Source organism: Haemorhous mexicanus, chromosome 16 (genome assembly GCF_027477595.1).
Source record: "Haemorhous mexicanus isolate bHaeMex1 chromosome 16, bHaeMex1.pri, whole genome shotgun sequence".
Classification (NCBI taxonomy): domain Eukaryota; kingdom Metazoa; phylum Chordata; class Aves; order Passeriformes; family Fringillidae; genus Haemorhous; species Haemorhous mexicanus.
In genome coordinates, this window is record NC_082356.1 from 9,815,254 (window position 1) to 9,835,593 (window position 20,340).

Consider the following 20,340-nt stretch of genomic DNA (forward strand, 5'->3'; position numbering starts at 1 on the left):
GGCAGCGGGGCAGGGCCACGGGAGCAGCACTGGCAACACCAAGTGCTGCTGCTGCTGGGCACAGCTGCTGGGCCAGCACTGATCTGCCCCCAGCTCTGCACACAGACATTGCTACTGCAGCTCCAGAGAAGGGAACACAAGGGCATCTCTGCAGAAAACTTTGCTGGGAGATCCTTTAGTTCCATTAAAGCCACCGAGAGCACAGCCCCTCATTGACACAGTCTGTGGCCACAGGGAAGGTGGAGTAACACAAAATGAGAAATGGCACAAAGAGTAACATTTTTTTTTTGGACCATATGAATAGCTAAACCAAAGAAAAAATACCACCACAACCTAATTACAAGAAGCTTGAAAGATTACTTTTATTACAAGTGATTTGCAGAAATTGGCCAGCAGTTTAATGTTTCTGAAACCATCCAGTCATCATTTTCCACAGTGAAGCCTTGAGCTCCTGGTTCCTCAGGCTGTACATGAGGGGGTTCAGGGCTGGAGGCACCACTGAGTACAGAACTGACAGGGCCAGATCCAGGGATGGAGAGGACATGGAGGAGGGCTTCAGGTAGGTAAATGTGCCAGTGCTGAGGAACAGAGAGACTACGGCCAGGTGAGGGAGGCAGGTGGAAAAGGCTTTGTGCTGTCCCTGATCAGAGGGGATCCTCAGGACGGCCCTGAAGATCTGCACATAGGAGAAAACAATGAACGCAAAACAGCCAAGTCCTAAACAGGCACTGACTGCAATGAGCCCAAGTTCCCTGAGGCTGGATTGGGAGCAGGAGAGCTTGAGGATTGCAGGCACTTCACAGAAGAACTGGCCCAGGGCATTGCCATGGCACAGGGGCAGGGAAAATGTATTGGCTGTGTGCAGCAGTGAATAGAGAAAGGCACTGGCCCAGGCAGCTGCTGCCATGTGGGCACAAGCTCTGCTGCCCAGGAGGGTCCCGTGGTGCAGGGGTTTGCAGATGGACACGTAGCGGTCGTAGCACATGATGGTCAGGAGGGAAAACTCTGCTGAGATGAAGAACATAAATAAAAAGAGCTGTGCAGCACATCCTTTGTAGGAGATGGTCCTGGTGTCCCAGAGGGAATTGTGCATGGCTTTGGGGACAGTGGTGCAGATGGAGCCCAGGTCAGTGAGGGCCAGGTTGAGCAGGAAGAAGAACATGGGCGTGTGCAGGTGGTGGCCGCAGGCTACGGCGCTGATGATGAGGCCGTTGCCCAGGAGGGCAGCCAGGGAGATGCCCAGCAAGAGGCAGAAGTGCAGGAGCTGCAGCTGCCGCGTGTCTGCCAAGGCCAGCAGGAGGAAGTGCCTGATGGAGCTGCTGTTGGACATTTGCTGTGGCTGCACTTGGGGTCCTGATCATGGAGAAAGGACAGTGACAAGTCAGGAGAGGCTGCTTTGAGCCAAACCTGGGCCATTCCCTGCAGACTGTCCTGCTGGGACTCACCCATCCTTGTTCCTGCTCTGGGAAAACCTTCACCCAGGTCCCTGCCTGAGCTCCAGTTGTTCTGGCTGAGTGTGCCAGGAGCAGCCAGGTATGTGTGTGGGGGCTCTTGAGGAGCCATCCCTGCCCCACTGCCCTGGGTTTGTGGCCATGTGGAAAAGGGACAAGGCTGGTATTCAGGATTTGTCAGGGGAATCACTCCTAATGCAGACAGGCTTGGTGGCATCTGCACTCCCATTTCTAAAGGGAGGAGTTGGTTTTAGGAATTGTTTTCCTACCAATATATCTTTCCTGGGGCTTTTTGAGGTCAGAAATCCCCAGCATTTCTGCTGTACTCCAAGTTTGCCACTGAGAGATGTGAGAGGCAAAGGATTCCCTGTGGCTCAGGGAAGGTGAGGGGCTGGATGGGCTTGTTCCCAGCTGCCCTGGCTTTGCACCTTTGCCTGCAGTCAGAGCACAATCACACTCTGCGGTCATCCTGGGATAAACCAGACCCTGCCCAGAGCAGAGGGATCCCTGAATATCTCACTCTCTCTCAAGGTCTCTGGGCAAGATCTCAGCACCCCCTTGTGCCAAGGACACTCATGGCTCCCTTGGCAAACCCAGCAGCATTTCCTCAGCTGTGGCAGCTCTGCCCTTCCCTTTGGGACATTCAGGGAACTCCCAGAGTCTCTGGCACAGATTTGCACCCAGGAGGGCAGCTCAGAGCATGGAAGGGCACAGCAAGGAGATCCCTGGCTGTGCCCATGATGGGATCACAGGGAGGGGGCTCAGCTCATTCCCCTTTCCCATGGACTGCTTTGCCCACAGCCCCACAGGTGCCAGGGAAGCTTGGACACCCCATTCCCATGGACACCCCTGCCTGTCAGGAATGCCAAGGGCAGTGCCTGACCCAGCTGCTGCAAATGCCAGAGCCTCCCTGAGAGCAGCAGATAACAGTGACAATATCAGGGCAGTGCAGAAACAAGAGAAGATGTTGTGGTGCTGTGCCTGAGAGGGCAGGGCAGAGACAGCCGGGTACTCAGGACAGTGTTCCCGTGCCCAGCTGTGCCCGGCACCTCCCACACACCAGCAGTGCCCTCCTGCCCCCAGCACTGCTCTCTTCAGCCCCCTCTCCCTCCCTGAGCATCTCCATGGGCCTGGACATTCCCTCCTGAGAGGAGCCTTGTCCCACCCTGTGTGCCCTGGCCCTGGCCCTACAGAAACCTGCCTGTGTGCAGGGCCCTGGCTGGGGCAGGCTCTGTGTGCAGGTGGGCAAGGGCAGCTCAGGAGAGCCCTGCTGGGCCCTGCAGAGGTGATGCTGCTGCTGTCCAGGGCTGAGGAGTGGCTGAGGGACCTTTGGGAGGCTCCCAGCAGAGAGACTGACCACCCAAAGTTACAGTTCTGGAGTCTCTGTAAATGTTCAAACATTCCTTGGATGATCATCTCTGTCCCTTTTAACTCAGAATGTTCTGTGATTCTGGGATTACAATTCCTGTTCTTCTTCTCTCATCCCCTTGTGGTCTATAATCAAAAGAGAAAAAACCCCTTGCAACCGTGTTAGAACAATAAAGTAAAAACCAGACATTTATTGGAAGCTTCCAGGTGTCCCAGTGGGGATGGGGCACACCTGGGGCCTGGTTTTACCAATTTATTAGGGTTGATAAATCAGGATATTTAACAGGAACATCCAATAGGAGATTCAGTTGCCCCAGTTACGCACCCCTGGCTCAACTCATTGGAGTAGGTCCAAGGGCTTCTTTGCCTCTACTTTTTGTTGTGACTGCTCACATTCTGGTCAAAAAACAAAATTTTCTTGTAGGCTCTCTTCCTAATAATAAGGCTATTTGATAATAACACAGATAATAAGACAGTATTTCAGGAATGTATTTAGACAGTCAGCCCGTTGTTCTAAAATCTAAGAGAAAGGTTAGGAAATGTACCAGAGTTAATTAAGGATTCTAGTTATAGAAGTATATAATAGCAGCTTAATAAGAGTAAAAAAAAAGAGTTTAATAGAAAAAAATAATGATTATAGATTTACAACTATATAATTGTATTTTACAGAGGCATGAATATATGAAAAATATAGAAAAAGCAAAAATGTTTTGGCACCACCCCAACATTCCCATCCTTCTCCAAGAAGGAAATTGAAAACACTCTCAGGAAACCTCCTGATCCTTACAGCAATCCCAGTTTACCTTCTTTGAGAAGTGCCCTCCAGAGCTGTGCCCAGGCTGGTCTGGAGCTGGGAGCAGCCCTGCCCCACCCAGCCCCTCTCAGCAGCAGCACCTGCCCTGCTCAGGGGGGCTCCTTCCCCCCAGATCTTGTCCCCTAGTGCTGGGAGCAGCTCCCGGGCCGGCTGAGAGCTGTCCCTGGCAGGCAGCAGAGTCCCTGCCCCAGCACAGCGCCCTGGGCTGCAGGACCCTGCTCTGCAGGACAGCCCTGGGCACCCCTGGCTGCTCTGCACAAGAGAGAATCAGAGAATGTACTCACAGAGTCTGCAGGCATTGGGATGTTGCAGCTTTAGGAGATGGCTCCAGGAGCTGCAGCTGCATTGTCCTGCAGCCAGAGGTTCCTGTGCCAAGGGCTGGCAGTGATTGTGCCCCAGGCACTTCTCAGCACCTTCCCAGCCCTGACTGATTGAAGCTCTCTGTGCCTCTGTGCTGTGCCCGGGGTGGCTGCAGGCAGTGCCCCAGCTCTGCTGGGCTGGGAGAAAAGCTGCTCATCAAGAGAAATGTGCTTTTGAAGCTCTTCTTGGTTACCAGGAGCTGCCTCTGGGCCAGGAGCCCAGCCCAGCTCAGCAGCACAGACACAGCACAAGGACTTTATGACCCTCTGGGGCTTTATGCTGAGGACCTGAACATCAGTCCTTTAGAGGGAGCTGAAGAAACCTTTCCAGAATTCCATGTCAGAATCCAACTCCAAAGTTTCTTTCACTTTTAATGGGTCCCACTGAGGGACACAACAGAGAAAGTGTCCCCAGGCCCCAGGCAGAGGAGAGAACTGGAGGCACTGATGACAGCTGGGGACAAAGAGAAGCCAATCTTGGTGCCCTGGGGTAGAGCAGGGTCTGTGCCACCAAGGGCTGGGAGGAGACACCTTGTCCTGAGGCCCTGGGGCCTCCTGGCACAGCCCCAGCCAGGCTGGGCACTGTCAGCCCCTTGTCCTGCCCTCAGCATCCCCCCCTAGCCCACATCCCAGTAGCCTCAAGGATCTGCTGGAAGGAGTCCCTGGGGAGCTTTGCTCAGCAATGGCCCTGGGGCCTCCTGAATGCTCCCAGGGACTGCAGGGTTTTCAAAGGACTTTGGGTTTGGCTTTTGCCTGGGAGTCTCTGAGAGGTGTGAGCAATCATGGCCTCCAATTATCTGCTGTAATTAGTCCCTGGAGAGGCTTTGTCAGTAACAACACTCAGTGGGGCTCATTAATGCTTCAAGGTACTTCAGTTCTTTTAAGGTACTTGGTGTTTCCCTTTGGATACAGACTCTGGGAGAGGTTTGTGCAATCATGGCCCCAATTATCTGCTTTAAGGAGTCCCTTGAGAGCTTTGTACTGACACTCAGTGGGGCTCATTAATACTTTGAGACACTCAAGGTGTTTAAGGTACTTTGGAATTTCCTTCCCACACTGAATCTCTGAGAAGTTTTTGTGTCATCCTGGCCTCCAATTTTCTCCTCCAAGGAGTCCATGAGGAGCCACTTTTGGGATGGACCTCAGTGGGACCCATTCATGCCTTGAGATGCTTTGGGGTTTTCTTCTGCCTTTGGCTCCTGGAAAGGTTTGTGCAATCTCCTCTCAGGCCCTGAGGTTCCAGGGCTCAGCTCCAAATGCACAGTGAAGCTCATTAGGATCAAGCAAGTCCTGACAAACCATGGCTCTGCCTTGATTTCCCTCTGGTCTAGTTCATGTCAGCAGGAAGTTTTCCTTTTACAGTTATGGATTCCTATTTCAATGAGCTTCTAAGAAATATTTAATTCTATTTTAAAGAATGTATTTTATTACTGTTCTCTTTAGGGAAGAGGTGATTGCAGCACTCTGTGTTTGATATTGATGTTGGACCACTCCCAAGGAGGTCGGGCCAGGTCAGAGAAGTTGTACCTTGAGAGCTGACTCAGCATGGACAACCTTCCCTCACATTCCCCAACTTCATGTGAGAAACCATTATCACTTTCAAAAATTTAAATTATTAAGATCTTATCAAAACACAACAGAAGACTGAATAAAGAGAAGGACACAGCACTGGGAGCAAAGGATTCAGTCACCGTGTCCTTATTTACTAAATGGATGTTCTGTCTTTTATACTTCCAGCCCCTCCCAAAGCTTTGTCAATCGACTCCTGTCCAGTGGTGCAGATCACTTTATTACACCTTGATTGGAGGTCAGGTGCTGCCATAGTAACAAGCTGACCCTCCCAAATGCCCCAACTACTGAGGCCATCCCATGATAACAAGGCAAGGGGGAGGGGAAAGATAATTATACATCCACAAAACTTCTCTTAACATATATTTAATATTCACCCCTTGATTGTGAGAGTCAACCATAGCATTACTCATCTATAACAAACCCCCCTTTTCTTTTTCTATTAGTCATTTGGCTCAAACAGTTAAGTAAAAAATTTCCTCTCTCTCTTGAATGAGTCATACCAGCATCTGTTGATGTGGGCGAGGACAGCGGGAAGAGGAGAAAAAGTCTCAGGTTTTCCTTGGACACACTTATTTGGAATGGACAAAAGGGCATCACAGAGGTCCAGTATGGCTTTGTCTCCCATCTACCATGCCTATGTGGTTGCTACCCATAGTCAGTGTATCTTAGGGGTGAGTACAGAGGCCAGCTCGGCCCTGCCCTCCAGTCCCTGTTGTATTAAAAGACAACTGAGGAGAGGAATGACAGAGGTCTGGTCTGGCCTTTTGTCCCTACCTTACCATGCCTACGGGGTTGCCGCCTGCAGCAGGGCTATGGAGCCTTCTTGGTAGTGAGCAAAGCAGCCAACCCGGTCTTGCTCTCCTCCCTTTGTCTTATTTTCTTGATGAAGCTGTCCCATTACCTTTTACAGTCCCTTGTGTACTTCTCCTCAACAGATGCTGGTAATTCTCACCCATTAAAACAGGAAGACAGTTCTCGAGTTGGTTGGTGGAAGCTTGACTCTACTTTTTGGGCATCTTGGTGTTTTTCTGGTTTTCTTTCAGTCTCTGCTTGAGAGTCAATCTCATTTCCCCTTTTTCTATATCCACAAGCAGATAGAAGGGTTTGTCTAAGGCAGGAAGACTCAGTGCCGGTACACTGACTAATTTTTGCTTTAAAGCTTCAAACTTTTGTTCATCATCTTTTTCCCACCTAATCTCTTCTTCAACCAACTTTTCATACAAGATCTGGATGGCCTGCATGTATCCTTCAATCCATAGCCTACAATATCCCCACAAGCCTAAAACCTGCTGACTTCCCTCTTAGTTTTTGGCCCTGGGAGTGAGACTATCCCCATAATTCTCTCAGGGTCAGCTGCCAGCTCCCTTGACAAATCACATGTCCTAGGTACTTTACTTCCATTTTTACAAATTGTAGAATCCATTTTGAGATCCAAAAACTTAGTTCCCCAGAAAATTTAACAACACTATGGTGGATTCCCAAACTTCTTTTTCTTCCAGTCCTGAGAGAAGCAAATAATTTACATATTGGATGAGCTTTATCCCAGGTTTAATGGAGAAGTGTTTTTAGTACTTCTCCTCCTAGGGTTTGACCAAACAGGTTTGGGGATTTGGAAAACCCTTGGGGAAACCCAGTTCACTGAAGCTGTTGCTTCCCCCAGAATCAGGGTTCTCCCATTCAAAGGCAAATATAACCCACTTTCCTCTGCCAGAGAGCACACCCAAAAAGCATCTTTTAGGTCTATCACACTGAACCACTGGGATGTTACTCAGTAGTCTATAGGGATTGGGCACCACTGGGTACCGATTCACTGTTCTTTTGTTCACTTCTCTCAACTCTTGGACAAGCCTGTAAGTCCCTTCTGACTTCTTTCCTGGTAATATGGGTGTATTATGGGGGGACATACATGGCTTTAAGGGCCTGTCCTCAAGTAGGTCCTGGATCACCGGCCATAGTCCTTGTCTCCCCTCCAGGGAGAGTGGATGTTGCCATACCCAAACTGGATGGTTTTCATTAACTATTTTTATTACTATAGGTTTGATGTTTAATTTACGTCCATTTTTTAGTTTTGCCCACATCATCTCATGAATTTTCTCCTCATTTCCTTCCCTTAACTGGAGAAGCTTAACTACCATCTTCCCTTTCTCTGGGAGCACTCCATCCTAATAAATTTCACCCTGCATTTGGAACTAACAGAACATCCCCAATTCCTATTTTATTTGTTCCTTCAAACTTTATTGGCATTATAACTGAGGCTTTGAACCTTTCCCCTTGTCTTGGTTGGAAAAGACAGGTGTCTGCTAATGAAGGCAGGAGCCGCCCCTGAAATGGAAAGTGTAAATCCCCTCCCTCCGAATTGTTATAATTTTGAAATTGAGGGGGCTCTCAGGCACAGATATGGGAGCAGGAATAAGGGAAGAAAATAAAAATTAGGGAAGAAAATAAAAGAAACGATGCAGTAATACAAAACAGCACTGACAGAGTCAGAATATGACCTGACACCCTGTGGGTCCGGGTGTTGGTAGCAGTGCAATTGAAATGGTGGCTGCAGTCCTCCTGCAGTCTTCCTGCAGACAGGTGTGGTTCTGTTGGAGCAGTGATCCTGTAGAAGGGTGTAGTCTTCCTCTGAAGATCCAGTGGTGGTATAGATGGGCCTGGTCTTCCTCTGGGAATCCAGTGGAAAAGGCTGCTCCTCCTTTAGGGAATCCAGTGGAAAGGCTGTTCGGTTGTCCCAAAATCTCAGATTCTATCCAGGTAGGAATGCTTGGCCCCTCCCTCTGGGCGGAGCATCTCACAATGGGATGATGTAACTGTTATCAGTCATGCAGTGACATTCATTAGCCCATTAACACCAGATGCCTCCCAGAGGGAGGACTGGTGTGGAAGAGATAAAGAAAAACTGCCCAATTCACAGAAGATAACTGCCACACCTCTAACAGATGGCAAATAGAACACACACATTGCCTTGCAATCTAGGACATTATCCATCCCTTATTCTATTTCCATCTGCATCACAATAAACCTTACACACTGTTCTCACTAAAGACTAGGTTTCCCTGTGGTACACAACAGCTTTCTCCATCTTTCTGCATTACCCACCAAGTGTAACCAGGTCCTCGAGCAAAAACAATTCCACAGATGGGTTTGTCTTTGCCTGAGGTGGGATTAATCCAAACAGTCTTTCCTAAAATACCTTTCATGTGTACAACAGGGACTTTATCTCCATCCACTGTGTGCAAGGGTTCAGACTGGGCAGGACCAGCTCGATTGATGGACCCTCAGGTGTTGACCATCCAGGCGACTTTTGCTAAGTTCATTTCCCGAGTTCTAAATGTTCCCCCCCCAGGTGCCTTCAGGGTAGTCCTAAGCAGTCCATTGCACCGTTCAACTTTCCCGGCAGCTGGTGCATGATAGGGGATATGATATATCCATTTAATACCATGTTTTTTGGCCCAGGGGTTGATAAGGCTGTTGTTGCAATGGGTCCCATTGTGTGACTCAGTTTTCTCAGGGCTTCCATGTCTCCACAGGACTTGCTTTTCAAGGCCCCGGATCGTGTTACAGGCAGTGGCATGAGGCACAGGGCAGGTTTCCAACCACCCAGTGGTGGCTTCCACCATGGTCAGCACGTAGCACTTGCCTTGGCGTGTCTGGGGCAGTGTGATGTAGTCAATCTGCCAGGCCTCCCCATACTTGTACTTGGACCACTGCCCACCATACCACAGGGGCTTCACCCGCTGGGCCTGTTTGATGTCAGCACATGTCTCACAGTCATGGATAACCTGAGAAATACTGTCCATGGTTAGATCCACCCCTCAGTCTCGTGCCTTCGTGGCATCTCTACCCTGATGACCTGAGGCATCGTGGGCCCATCGAGCTAGGAACAGCTCCCCCTTGTGTTGCCAATCTTGGTCTATCTTGGACACCTCTTTTTTTGCTGCCTGATTTACCTGTTCATTGTTTCAATGTTGCTCATTAGCCTGACTCTTGGGGACATGGGCATCTACATGGCGGACTTTCACAGGTAGCTTCTCCAACGGAGTTGCAATGTCTTTCCACTCATCAGCAGCCCAGATTGGTTTTCCCCTACGCTGCCAGTTGGCCTTTTTCACCTTTCCAGCCATCCCCACAGAGCATTGGCTACCATCCACAAGTCAGTATAAAGGTAGAGCTTTAGCCACTTCTCTCTCTTAGCAATGCCCAGGGCGAGCTGAAAAGTCTTGATTTCAGTGAGTAGGCTCGATCCACGACCTGTCGTGTGGGGCTCCATACAGCTGCTTTCCACTTACGGTTCATCCCTACAATGCTACAGGAACCGTCCGTGAAAAGAGCATAGCGTGTTTCCTCTGCTGGCAGATGGTTGTATGGTGGAGCTTCTTCAGCATGTGTCACTTGCTCTTGTTCCTCTTAATCAGTGAGATCAAAGTTTTCACCTTCCGGCCACTTTGTAATTATCTCCAAAATCTCAGGGCGATTCAGGTTTCCAATATGGGTGCGCTGTGTGATCAGAGCAATCCATTTACTCCATGTAGCATCAGTGGCGTGGTGGGTGGTGGGACCCTTTCTCTTAAACATCCACCCCAGCACCGGTAGTCAGGGTGCCTGGAGGAGTTGTGCTTCCCTGCCAATCACCTCTGAGGCAGCTTGAACTCCTTCATAGGCAGCCAAGATTTCCTTCTCTGTGGGAGTGTAGTTGGCTTCGGACCCTCTGAAGCTTCAACTCCAGAATCCCAGTGGTCAGCCTTGAGTCTCCCCAGGCACCTTCTGCCAAAGGCTCCAGGACAAGCCATTGTTCCTGGCTGCAGAGTAGAGCACGCGCTTCACCTCTGGTCCCGTCCTGACTGGGCCAAGGGCAACTGCATGAGCGATCTCCTGCTTGATCTGAACAAAAGCTTGTTGCTATTCAGGGCCCCAGTGGAACTCGTTCTTCTTGCGGGTGACCAGGAAAAGAGGGCTCACGATCTGCACAATCTGGCTGTACTCAGGAGTATGCATTCTCCAAAAACCTATGGCACTGAGGAAAGCTTGTGTTTCCTTCTTGCTAGTTGGTGGAGACATTGCGGTGATCTTGTTGATTACCTCAGTGGGAATCTGATGCCGTCCGTCTTGCCACTTTACTCCCAGGAACTGGATCTCTTGGGCAGGTTCTTTGACTTTGCTCTTCTTGATGGTGAAACTGGCTTCTAGCAGAATCTGGATGATCCTCTCTGCTTTCTCAAATACTTCCATTGCCATGTTCCCCCACACAATGATGTCATTGATATACTGCAGGTGTTCTGGAGCCTCACCCTTTTCCAGTGCAGTCTGGATCAGTCCATGGCAGATGGTGGGGCTGTGCTCCCACCCCTGGGGCAGTCGGTTCCAGGTGTACTGCACGCCCCTCCAGGTGAAAGCAAACTGAGCCCTGCATTCTGCTGCCAGAGGAATCGAGAAAAACACACTGGCAATATCAACAGTGGCGTACCACTTTGCTGCCTTGGACTCCAGCTCGTACTGGAGTTCCAGCACGTCTGGCACAGCAGCACTCAGCAGTGGAGTCACTTCATTTAAGACCTGGTAGTCCACAGTCAATTTCCATTCTCTGTCAGACTTGTGCACAGGCCTGATGGGGCTGTTAAAGGGTGAGTGGGTTTTGCTGACCACCCCTTGGCTCTCTAGCTCACGGATCATTTTGTGGATGGGGATCACAGCAGCTCGATTTGTCCGATACTGCCGGCGGTGCACCGTCGAGCTGGCGATTGGCACTCATTGCCCTTCCACGTTCAGGATTTCTTCTGCAGATGGGTTTTCTGATAGTCCAGGCAAGGTGTTTAACTGCTTAATGTTCTCTGCCTCTACAGCAGCTATTCCAAAATCCCATCTGAGTCCCTTTAGGTCTTTGTAATACCCATTCCAGAGAAAGTCTATGCCCAGAACACACAGGGCCACTGGGCCAGTCACAATGGGATGTTTCTTTCACTCTTTCCCAGTCAGGCTCACCTCGGCTTCCAACAGGGTCAATTGCTGTGATCCCCCTGCCATCCCGGCAATGGAAACAGGTTCTGCCCCCACGTGTTCCAATGGTATCAGGGTACACTGCACACCAGTATGAACTAAGGCATCGTATTTTTGCGGTTCTGATGTGCCAGGCCATTGGATCCACACCATCAGAAGATCCACTTCTCCCGTGCCTCTCCCTGGCTAGAGGCAGGGCCCCTCTAACCCTGGGTATTATTTCTTTCCTGGGCATACATGGCAGAGGTTCCTTCAAGGGGATCAGACAGATCATACTCAGCAGCTCGGTCATGGGAGAATGAGGCTACCTTCACTCTACTGGAGTTCCCTTGATTAGTGTTTCCCTCCTTGAGTTGACACACTCGTGCTGCCAGGACAGAAGTGGGTTTCTCATTCCACCTTCCCATGTCTCTGCCCCATGGTCCTGCAGAAAGAACCACAGGTCAGCCCGTGGGGTGTACCCTCTCTCTCTAGCTGGGGAATGTTGGGCTCTGACTTTGGGGCCTGTGACTCACACTGCTGCAATGTGGGAACTGTTCCTCCTCACCTCCTCCTTCATCTCCTCTCTGAGTTCTTGGAGCACAGCAGAGACATGAGCCTGCATCGGGCCATTGATCATACTTGCATAATTTCTAAGCTTGTTGGCAACAGAGCCCACTGTCTCTCGGCTGGTATCGGCATTAATTGTTGCAATGAAGGTGATGTATTGAGATGGCCCCACATTTGCCAGACTCTAACATATTTGCCCTGTGCACCTAACCCTGTTGGGGTCATTATCATGCTGTCCATCCCTCCCAAAGAGTACCTCCAATACTGCCACTTCTCTCAGCTGTTGGATCCCTTCCTCCCCCGTCAGAGGGTCTTCCAGCACATTCTATGGCGGTGATCCTGCATTCTCTCCCTGTGGACAAACCTCCCTCTGGCACTCATGAAATCTACTCCCAGAGGGAAAGGGAGCCTAACTCCCTTACAAAAATCTGATTCATACCTGAGTCCTGGGTAGGGGGTCCCAATTTCCTTGCCTCACCGCCATCCAGTTGCACAGCTGGACCCATAAGGTCCCAGACCCAGAGTAACCAGATTGTACAAGCCTCATATCCCCGCTGTACATAGTCTTTGTGCAGATTACAGAGATTTTCACACATCAGGGATTCAGTGATGATCTCCACTGTTGTCTGTCCTGCGGGTTGTGAGGGTCCTCCTTTCTTATCTTCATCTGGGTGCTCTGGCTTCATCTCAGACCTCCTTGTTTCCACTGGGGCAACTGCTGCTGGCTGTGATTGCCTTTGCAGTTCAGCTGGAACCTGGACAGTTGTAACATCTGTGGGTTCCACTGCTGCACTATCAGACTCTCCCTCTTTGAGGCAGGGGAAGGGTTTTTCACCAGCTGTGGAAATGTACTCCTTCAGCATCTGGCCCATCTCTTTCACTAGAATCCCCACCCAACCTGGGTGGTTCATTTCTGAGATGGGCTCTGGGGCAGGGTCAGGCTCTGGGGCAGCAGCATCCCTTGTCTCTGGGGTAGGTGTCAGCGTGGTTATCCAGGTTAATCTTCTTCTATCTCTGAATGCTAAATGTAACAGGCCTATCAGCAACACCAACCACTGTATGGTATCTTTAGCATTTAGAGTGGATCTGAACCCTTTGAAAACTGGTGGGGCAGACCCAAAGAGCTGGGTGAATGGCTGGGAGAAAATTTCCCCCAGTGTCATTTCCTCACAGTAAGTACCATTATTAAAGTAACCCCCAAAACATACACTTAGTGTCTCATAGCTCTGAATCCATGTGCCTGCCTTCCAGAGGAAGTTAAGAAACCATTAATTCCTCACCTTATTAAGCCATAAATCAAACTGGATAATAGCCACAGCAGCCTTAGCTATGATTACCCTGTGTTCCCAAGGATGGCCAGGCTGCTCCTGATGGGGCAGAAGGAAGAGCTCCAGGCCCTCTGTGAGGGTGACTGAGGGCAGTGGGCTGTCAGCAGGGGCTGGCTGGGTGAGCTGCAATCCCTGGGCAGGGAGCTGCAATCCCTGCCCTGGCTGTGGTGGGCTTTGCTCCTTGTGTGGACGAGGGGTGCTGTGGGCAGAGCACACAGAGATTTCAGGGATGTGGGCAGGGGGATTCATGGCCAGCACCTTGCAGCTGATCCCCTTGGCCCCTCCTCTCTTGTGGCCATGGCAAGAGCTAGGTGGGATGGCTCTGGCAGAAAGGTCTCCTTGGATTCCTGCACATCCAGGTTCTGACTGTGGCTCTGTTCCTGTCTCTTTCAGCCCTTCAAGGCCTGAGTGAATACAACAGCCCCTCCTGCATAAGCATATTTGTTCAGGTGATGTTTGAGGGAAGAGCTGAACTACTTTCATCTGCTGGCTCAGAAGAACCAGTATCTCTTTAAGACCTCCAGATCTCTTGGAAGGTGAGACCACCTGGAGACCTGAGGAGATCAGCTGGAGCTCCAGGCACAGATGATGACTGGCACAGCTGAGCCTGTGGGAAGCTCCCATAGCTCCTGCCTTCTCTCTTGCTGTTGACAGCCCTCAGAACCTGCCCATCCCCTTTCTTCCCTCCCAGCTCATCCCTTTGCTTTGCCTTCCATTAATAAACAGTTTGGCTTCTTTGCTTTACCTGCATCTCTGTGGAGCTGGAACGATGCAAATCCAGTGCCCTGGGACACACAGGCCCCTCCTGCCATTCTCTTCCACACTGTGTTTTTTGCACAGACACAGAGGAACGAGGGCAGATCAGGCTGGAAAGGTCCCTGTGCTAAAAGTCCAGTTCCACAACGCTGTGGAGTTACAGATCTTGCTGAGCACCCTGGAGCCCCTGGACTTTGGAAGAGCAAACCTGAGAATGCTCTGAACCCACCTATGAGGGATTCCATGGAAAGCATCCATGGAGGGCAAAGGAGCTTGGAATGCTGGAAGGTTTCAAGAACAGCTTCCTGAAAGCACAGCAGTGCTCCATCCCTGCACAGGATCAGGAAGAGGGCAGAACCAGAGACCATCTGGGCTTAACAGAGAGCTTTGGGTGTGCCTAAGGGCAAATGAAGCCGCAGCACGGTGCCTGAGACTCGGAGGTGCGACCGTGCCAGTGCCCAGAGCGCTGTCAGGCAGTGCTGGGATCCCAGGTGTGGTTCTGGTCCCCACAACCAAGGAATGGCAGCCCCAGGCTCAGACCCAGTCAGAAAGCCAACCAAGTGAGACCAGAGGGAGGGCACCCTTCCAGTTTCTCTTGGCATTGGCTGCAAAACAGCCCCTGCTGCTTCTTCCTCTGCCTGTGTTTGGAGTGTGCTGGTGGCAGAGCCAGCCAGGTTGTGCTCTGCATTCCAAAGCATGTTGGGAGCCAGCATGAAAAGCTCTGCATGCACAGCCGAGAGTCCTGGAAGGTGCTGGCAAGAGCATCCTGCAGGAACAGGGCTCTGGGCTCTGGCTGGGAACAGCCTGGTTTTGCTGCTGTGACCGCAGGCAGGAGTTGAGGCAGGTAAAGAGGCAGCGGGCAGCTTGTGTTTGTAGAGGGCCTGGGGCTGCCCCTCTGAACCTCCACCTGGAAACACACTTGGGGGAATACGAGCTAGAGCTGGAGTGCCTGTCCTGAAAGGACCTGAAGTCATTCAGCCTTGCCAGCTTTTCTTAAGAGTGTATTGGTGTTCCCCAGGAAAGCTACACATTTGGGGAAATGCCTTTGGAGGAAAGGGGCTTGCTTCTCAAGGAAAGTGCTTCCCAGGGAGCTCCCAGTGAGGTGGGAAGGGTGATCCAGGAACCATAGGCCTGGCAGCCTGAGCTTGCCACAGAAGAAGGTATTGGGGCAGATCTTTCTGAGTGCCATCCCCTGGCATGTGCAGGGAACCAGGGGGTCTGCTGGAGGGTGGGAAAGCTCTGCAGAGGGACAGGGACAGCTGGGGGTCCTGCTGAGGTGTTGAGGGCTTCTGTGTTGGAGTTTGGGGGTGTTGGTGTTGGTGGGGTGTCGGGAAGGAGTTATCTGCAAGGTGAGAGGTCTAGGCTGGAATCTGAGTCAGTTTGAAGGCAGCATCTGTGGTTTGGCACGACTTTGGTTACTGAGGACAGAAAGAATATCTGTGACTATTCTTGTTCATGGTCCTGATTCTCCTGCAGGGAACAAAAGGGGAGAGCTGTTCTTTACTGGCCACTTAGATATCTGTACCAGGGGGAGGATTAGCCCTTTTGCCATCTACTCATTTGTTTGGGCTACTTTTGTAACACTGAGTGGACTTTAATTTCTTGAGAGCTTTTATTCTTTAAGAGAATTAGGATAATATCATCTCTTCACAGAAAAACATTTGCAAACCAAAGAATGGCTGTTTTTTTACCTCTGTACAGTGTTATTTTAAGTGACTCTCAGTGGATGATGTTAAGGCAAATGAGTTGCTGCTTTGAGACAGAAAGCAGAATTCCAACTCTTCACCTTCTCAGGCCATCCCAATGAAGTTGGGAAGCTGCAAATTTTTGGAACTACTTGAGTTGAGCAACGGGAAGTAAAGCTTTCCTGAAGTGAGGATTCTTAAATGCCAGATTCTTCTGTGCCTTTGCCACTAAGGTGTTTTTGTGCTGAAGGAAATTACTTCAATGAGAAAATAATTTCAGCATGGAGTGAGAACTTCTGACCCAGACCAAGTGTTGCCAGCAGTTGCTCCAGGTGCTCCTGCCAACAGCCCCTACAGGAAGGAGCACAGTCCCTAGTGCACGTGGGCTTTGGCTCCCTCTGGCACAGAAGCCCCCCGGGGGCAGAGGTCTCTGGGGCAGGAGATGGGCACCAGCGCTGCCAGGGCTCGGGGGCGGGGGACAGGTCTGCTTGGGCAGGGACTCAGCCACACCTGCTGATTGCAGCGCTCCCCGGGCCCCAGGGCTCAGAGCAGCACTCGTGCCCTGGCCCACACGTTCCATGTCCATGCCACACCCGTGGGTTTAGGATGGCCACCAGCCAGGACGTGTCCCAAGGAGGCCGAGCCAGCTTCCCTGGAAGGCCCCGTGCCCTTCCCAGTGCAGCTGTGTTGGCAGCCCTGGAGGTTCCTTCTGCTGCCCTGAGCCCACAGAGCAGGGCAGCATTTGCTGATGGTTTGAGCTGTTCCTAAAAACCCTGTCGGGCTGTCTTAGACACTTGGGGTGAGAGATTCCTTCAACCTGGGCCACTTTGGGTGGGCTGGGGGTGGCCCCAGGGCAAGGGGCAGTGTGTGCAGGGGCCCTTTGTGACACAGTGCAGCATGGGCACCGTGGCATAGAACGGGTGTCCAAGGGCCCTTTGTGACACGTGGTGACATAGGAGCTGGCAGTGACAAGAGCACACCTCAGGTCTCAGAGCACACAACGGGACAGGACAGGACAGAGCGGTGCCGTGAGGAGCCCCCACACAGCGCGCTCGTTCCTGTCCAAACCGGAGCCTTTCCAAGGTGTTATTCCTGCAGCTGAGCTCGAGGCCTGACCACAGGACTTGCCAACCCGTGGTCTCCTTTCTCTTCTGCAGGTGCCCTTGAGGGCAGAGTGTGGGACTTGGTGCCCCAGAGGCATCTCCCATCCCTGCTGCCAGTGCCCTCGAGGCCAGACCACAATCCTTGACAGGAGTCTCCTGTCCTTGTGGCAGGAGCCCTCGAGACCAGAGTGCAGGACTTGCTGTCCTGTTGCCTTCCTGAGGCTTCTTACTTGAAGGTGCCTTCCAGGCACCACTGCAGGACTTGCTGACTCTGAGCTTTTCTGAGGCATCTCTCCAGCAAGTAGCCACAAATCCACTAAGAGACATGGAGCAGAGACCCCTAAGAGTGCCCAAGCTGGCGTGGGTGGAGGAGGAGGAGGAGGAGGAAAAAGGCGCTGGAGCTGCTCCAGCACAGGAGACCAAAGAGGAGGTGCTGTTTGAGCTGCTGCAGGAGGGTGAGTGGCAGAGCTGGGCCACAGGGATGGTGCCTGCAGCCAGCCTGGAAACATCCCATCCCATCCCATCCCATCCCATCCCATCCCATCCCATCCCATCCCATCCCATCCCATCCCATCCCATCCCATCCCATCCCATCCCCTGGGCCATGCCCATGGACAGGGGCCAGGCAGACACCCCGCAGTGGCCGTGCTCCATCCCCTCAGGCATCCCAGGGCTGTCCTCACCTGGGGAGCGCAGGGCTGGGCTGTGTTCTCCGGCCTCTCCCGCAGCCCCTCAGCTCTGGCTGCGCTCGTTCTTTGCCAGGTGCAGCCCTGGAGCGCACACAAGAGCAGGACCCCGCCCGTGGCCTCTTCCGCCGAACAGCGCAGGTACCTGCAGCCACCCCTACCTGGGCTGGGCCTGCTGTCACTGCACTTGGAGAATTCCATGCAACATCCCTGGCTTCTTGCCCTTCTCCTACAGCTGGTTTGCAAATTCATCAAGAGAATTCGGGAGGAAGAGACCAGCACCATGGGAACTGGGCTCAGAGCATACACGCACATCTTCAAAACCAAGACCAGTGCTGCCCTGCTGGATATGCTTGTAGAGGAGGGCTTTTCCAACCCAAAGCAAGTAAGCAGCCTGTGGCCAGGGTTTGATCCTCCCAGGAACTGCTTGGCCTCTCAAGCCACACCCACTGGTCACTGGAAGGCTTTGAGGCCATGGCAGTGTGGTGGGAAGGGAAGAACTTCTCTGGGGACACTGGGGACATTCCTCCTTCTGGCAGCTTTCCAAGTCTTCCTGTGCCTTCTCCAGGTGCCCGCCCTGGTCAGGTACATCCACCAGTGGCTCCTGGCCAATCAGTTTGCTGAGCACAGGCTGAACAGGACCCTGCTGGATCTCACCGAAGCACAGCCTGCTGACGTACTAATGACGCTGCTGCGTGTGGCCCCATCCTGTGACAGGTATGGGGCCCACCTGCCCAGAGAGCTCAGGGCTCCCCAGCCCATCAGCCTGTACAACTTGGCCCAGGTGTCTGACCAACAGAGAGTTCCAGGGCCCTCTGGCTGCTCCCTTTCCCAGCCCTGGCATGTCACCTCCCATGCCTGCTGCCATGCTCCCTCCCTGCCCCTCAGGGGTCTGTCCCCAAAGGGCTGGGCTGCCTGGGTGCTGCCAGTGAGGGACAATGGGCAGAGGCAGAGCTGGCAGCTGGCTCAGATCCCCACTGCTGCCCAGGCCACCGTGCTGTGTCTGAGACCTCCCTGAGACGGAGCTCTAACCCCACAGAGCTGCCATGGCCATGTGGAAGACCATCATGTGCTCGCCCAGGACTGCGGAACCAGTGCTGCTGATCCTCCTGGATGTGCTGGGGAGCTGGCCAGAGCACAGCATGTGCACCTCTGATGGGGACAAAACGGGTGTCTTTGCCCTGGCTGTGAGTTTCTGACACTGGCCTTTGCTGGCCCCAAGGCCACCTCTCCAGCAGCTCTCCATCCTCCTTCCCCCACTGCATCTCCCTGCCTCAGGCGCTGGCCTCAAACCTGGCCCAGGGGCAGCTTCAGGCCTGCCAGGCCCCATGCTCCCCCTGTGTCTCTCTGGGCCTCTTCCTGCCAAGCTCGGGCCCTGCCACACTGACACCTCAGCACTGAGAACTGTCTCGGGGGGCTTTGTCCTTTCCAGGCAGCTGTGGTGATGTGGAAGATCCTCCAGGTGCCCTGTGTCCCACATATGGTGACGGTGTATTTCCCTCGCCTCTTTGTGCATCTGCTCTTCCAAGTGCTCTTCAGCACTCTGGATATGCCAGAGGAGGTCATTACCTTCTGGAAGGGATGCCAGGAGCAACATGGCCTTGCCACCAGCCCCAGGAGGTGCTCCATCCTTCTCCTCCTGTCCCTGCCACATGGCCTGGGAAGGAGCCAGTGCTCCCAGCGTGACCTGGGCTTTGCTCTGCACGCAGGTTTGCAGTGCAGACCCTGAAGTCCCTGCTCTGCCGAACGCAGCACGAGGATGTGGTGGTGGCAATGGAACACAATTGTGGCTGGGACATGCTGCTGTGTGCTGACACCCACCACTGTGCCATGAGTCTGCTGGCCAGGTGAGACCCCCTTCTCCCCACTGCCTCTGACATTTGTGCTCTGTGCCCAGGGAGCTCCACACAGATCCTGTGGTTGTGGGCCAGAGGGTCTTGTCACCGAGGGACGGCCAAGCAGACTGGAAAAGGCTGGGAGAGGAGGGTGCCCACAAGGAGCCGCCTCCCAAGTAGTCCAGGGCCACTTGCACAATGCTGGGGAAAGACCAGACCTGTGTGTGTCAGTCCTGGCGGAGGTTTGTGCTCCTGGCCCACAGTCTTGGTTACTTTTTCTCCTGCCAGGGAGATGTCCTGTGTCTCCATCCCCTTGTGTTCCCGGATCGCTCGCTACCTGCTCTGGCTGCTCAGCACACAGGAGCCACGCTGGGAGCTGCCTGCCCTGGCGTTCCTTGTGGAGGTGAGCCTGATGGCCAGCGCTGCCTTGCTCAGCTGCCTCCCAGCTCTCTGCCCTTTCAGAGCCACAGCTGCCTGGGATGGAGCCCGTGCCCTGTGCTGCTGCCTGGGCCCAGCCCTGTGCGGTTCCGAGCTCCTGCCGGCCGGGTCCGCTGTCACTGCTCTGTGCCTTTCAGGTCCTCGAGTGCCTGGACTTGAGTGAACGCAGTGCTAACAGAGTCCTGCAAATCTTGTCAAGGCAGCTGCAGAGGGAGTGCAGAGAGAGGCGTCGCCTGGCGCTCAGGGCCCTTCTTGATCTCACTGACAAGCCCTCAATGGTGAGAAGGGGGCAGTGGCTGAGGCTGAGCTAGGGAATGCAGTCGCTTGGGCTTGGCTGGGCTTTGGGAGCTGGGGCAGCTGCTCCCAGCTCTCCTGCCTCCTGCTTCAGCTGCCCAAGTGCTT

General features: G+C 52.8%; 2 protein-coding genes and 1 pseudogene across 2 annotated transcripts in view; 1 reads left to right on the forward strand and 2 right to left on the reverse strand.

The window, feature by feature from the left end:
- Window positions 1-20,340, reverse strand: part of LOC132334709 (zinc finger protein 850-like) — an 800,740-nt pseudogene that overhangs the window by 654,138 nt on the left and 126,262 nt on the right.
- LOC132334515 (zinc finger protein 883-like) overlaps window positions 1-20,340 on the forward strand; it is a 90,785-nt gene that overhangs the window by 18,869 nt on the left and 51,576 nt on the right. The window lies entirely within an intron of this gene.
- On the reverse strand, window positions 338-1,330 carry LOC132334764 (olfactory receptor 14A16-like). Its single transcript, XM_059860878.1, has one exon. It carries the CDS (start codon window positions 1,328-1,330, stop codon window positions 398-400), a length of 933 nt encoding a protein of 310 aa, XP_059716861.1. The 3' UTR covers window positions 338-397.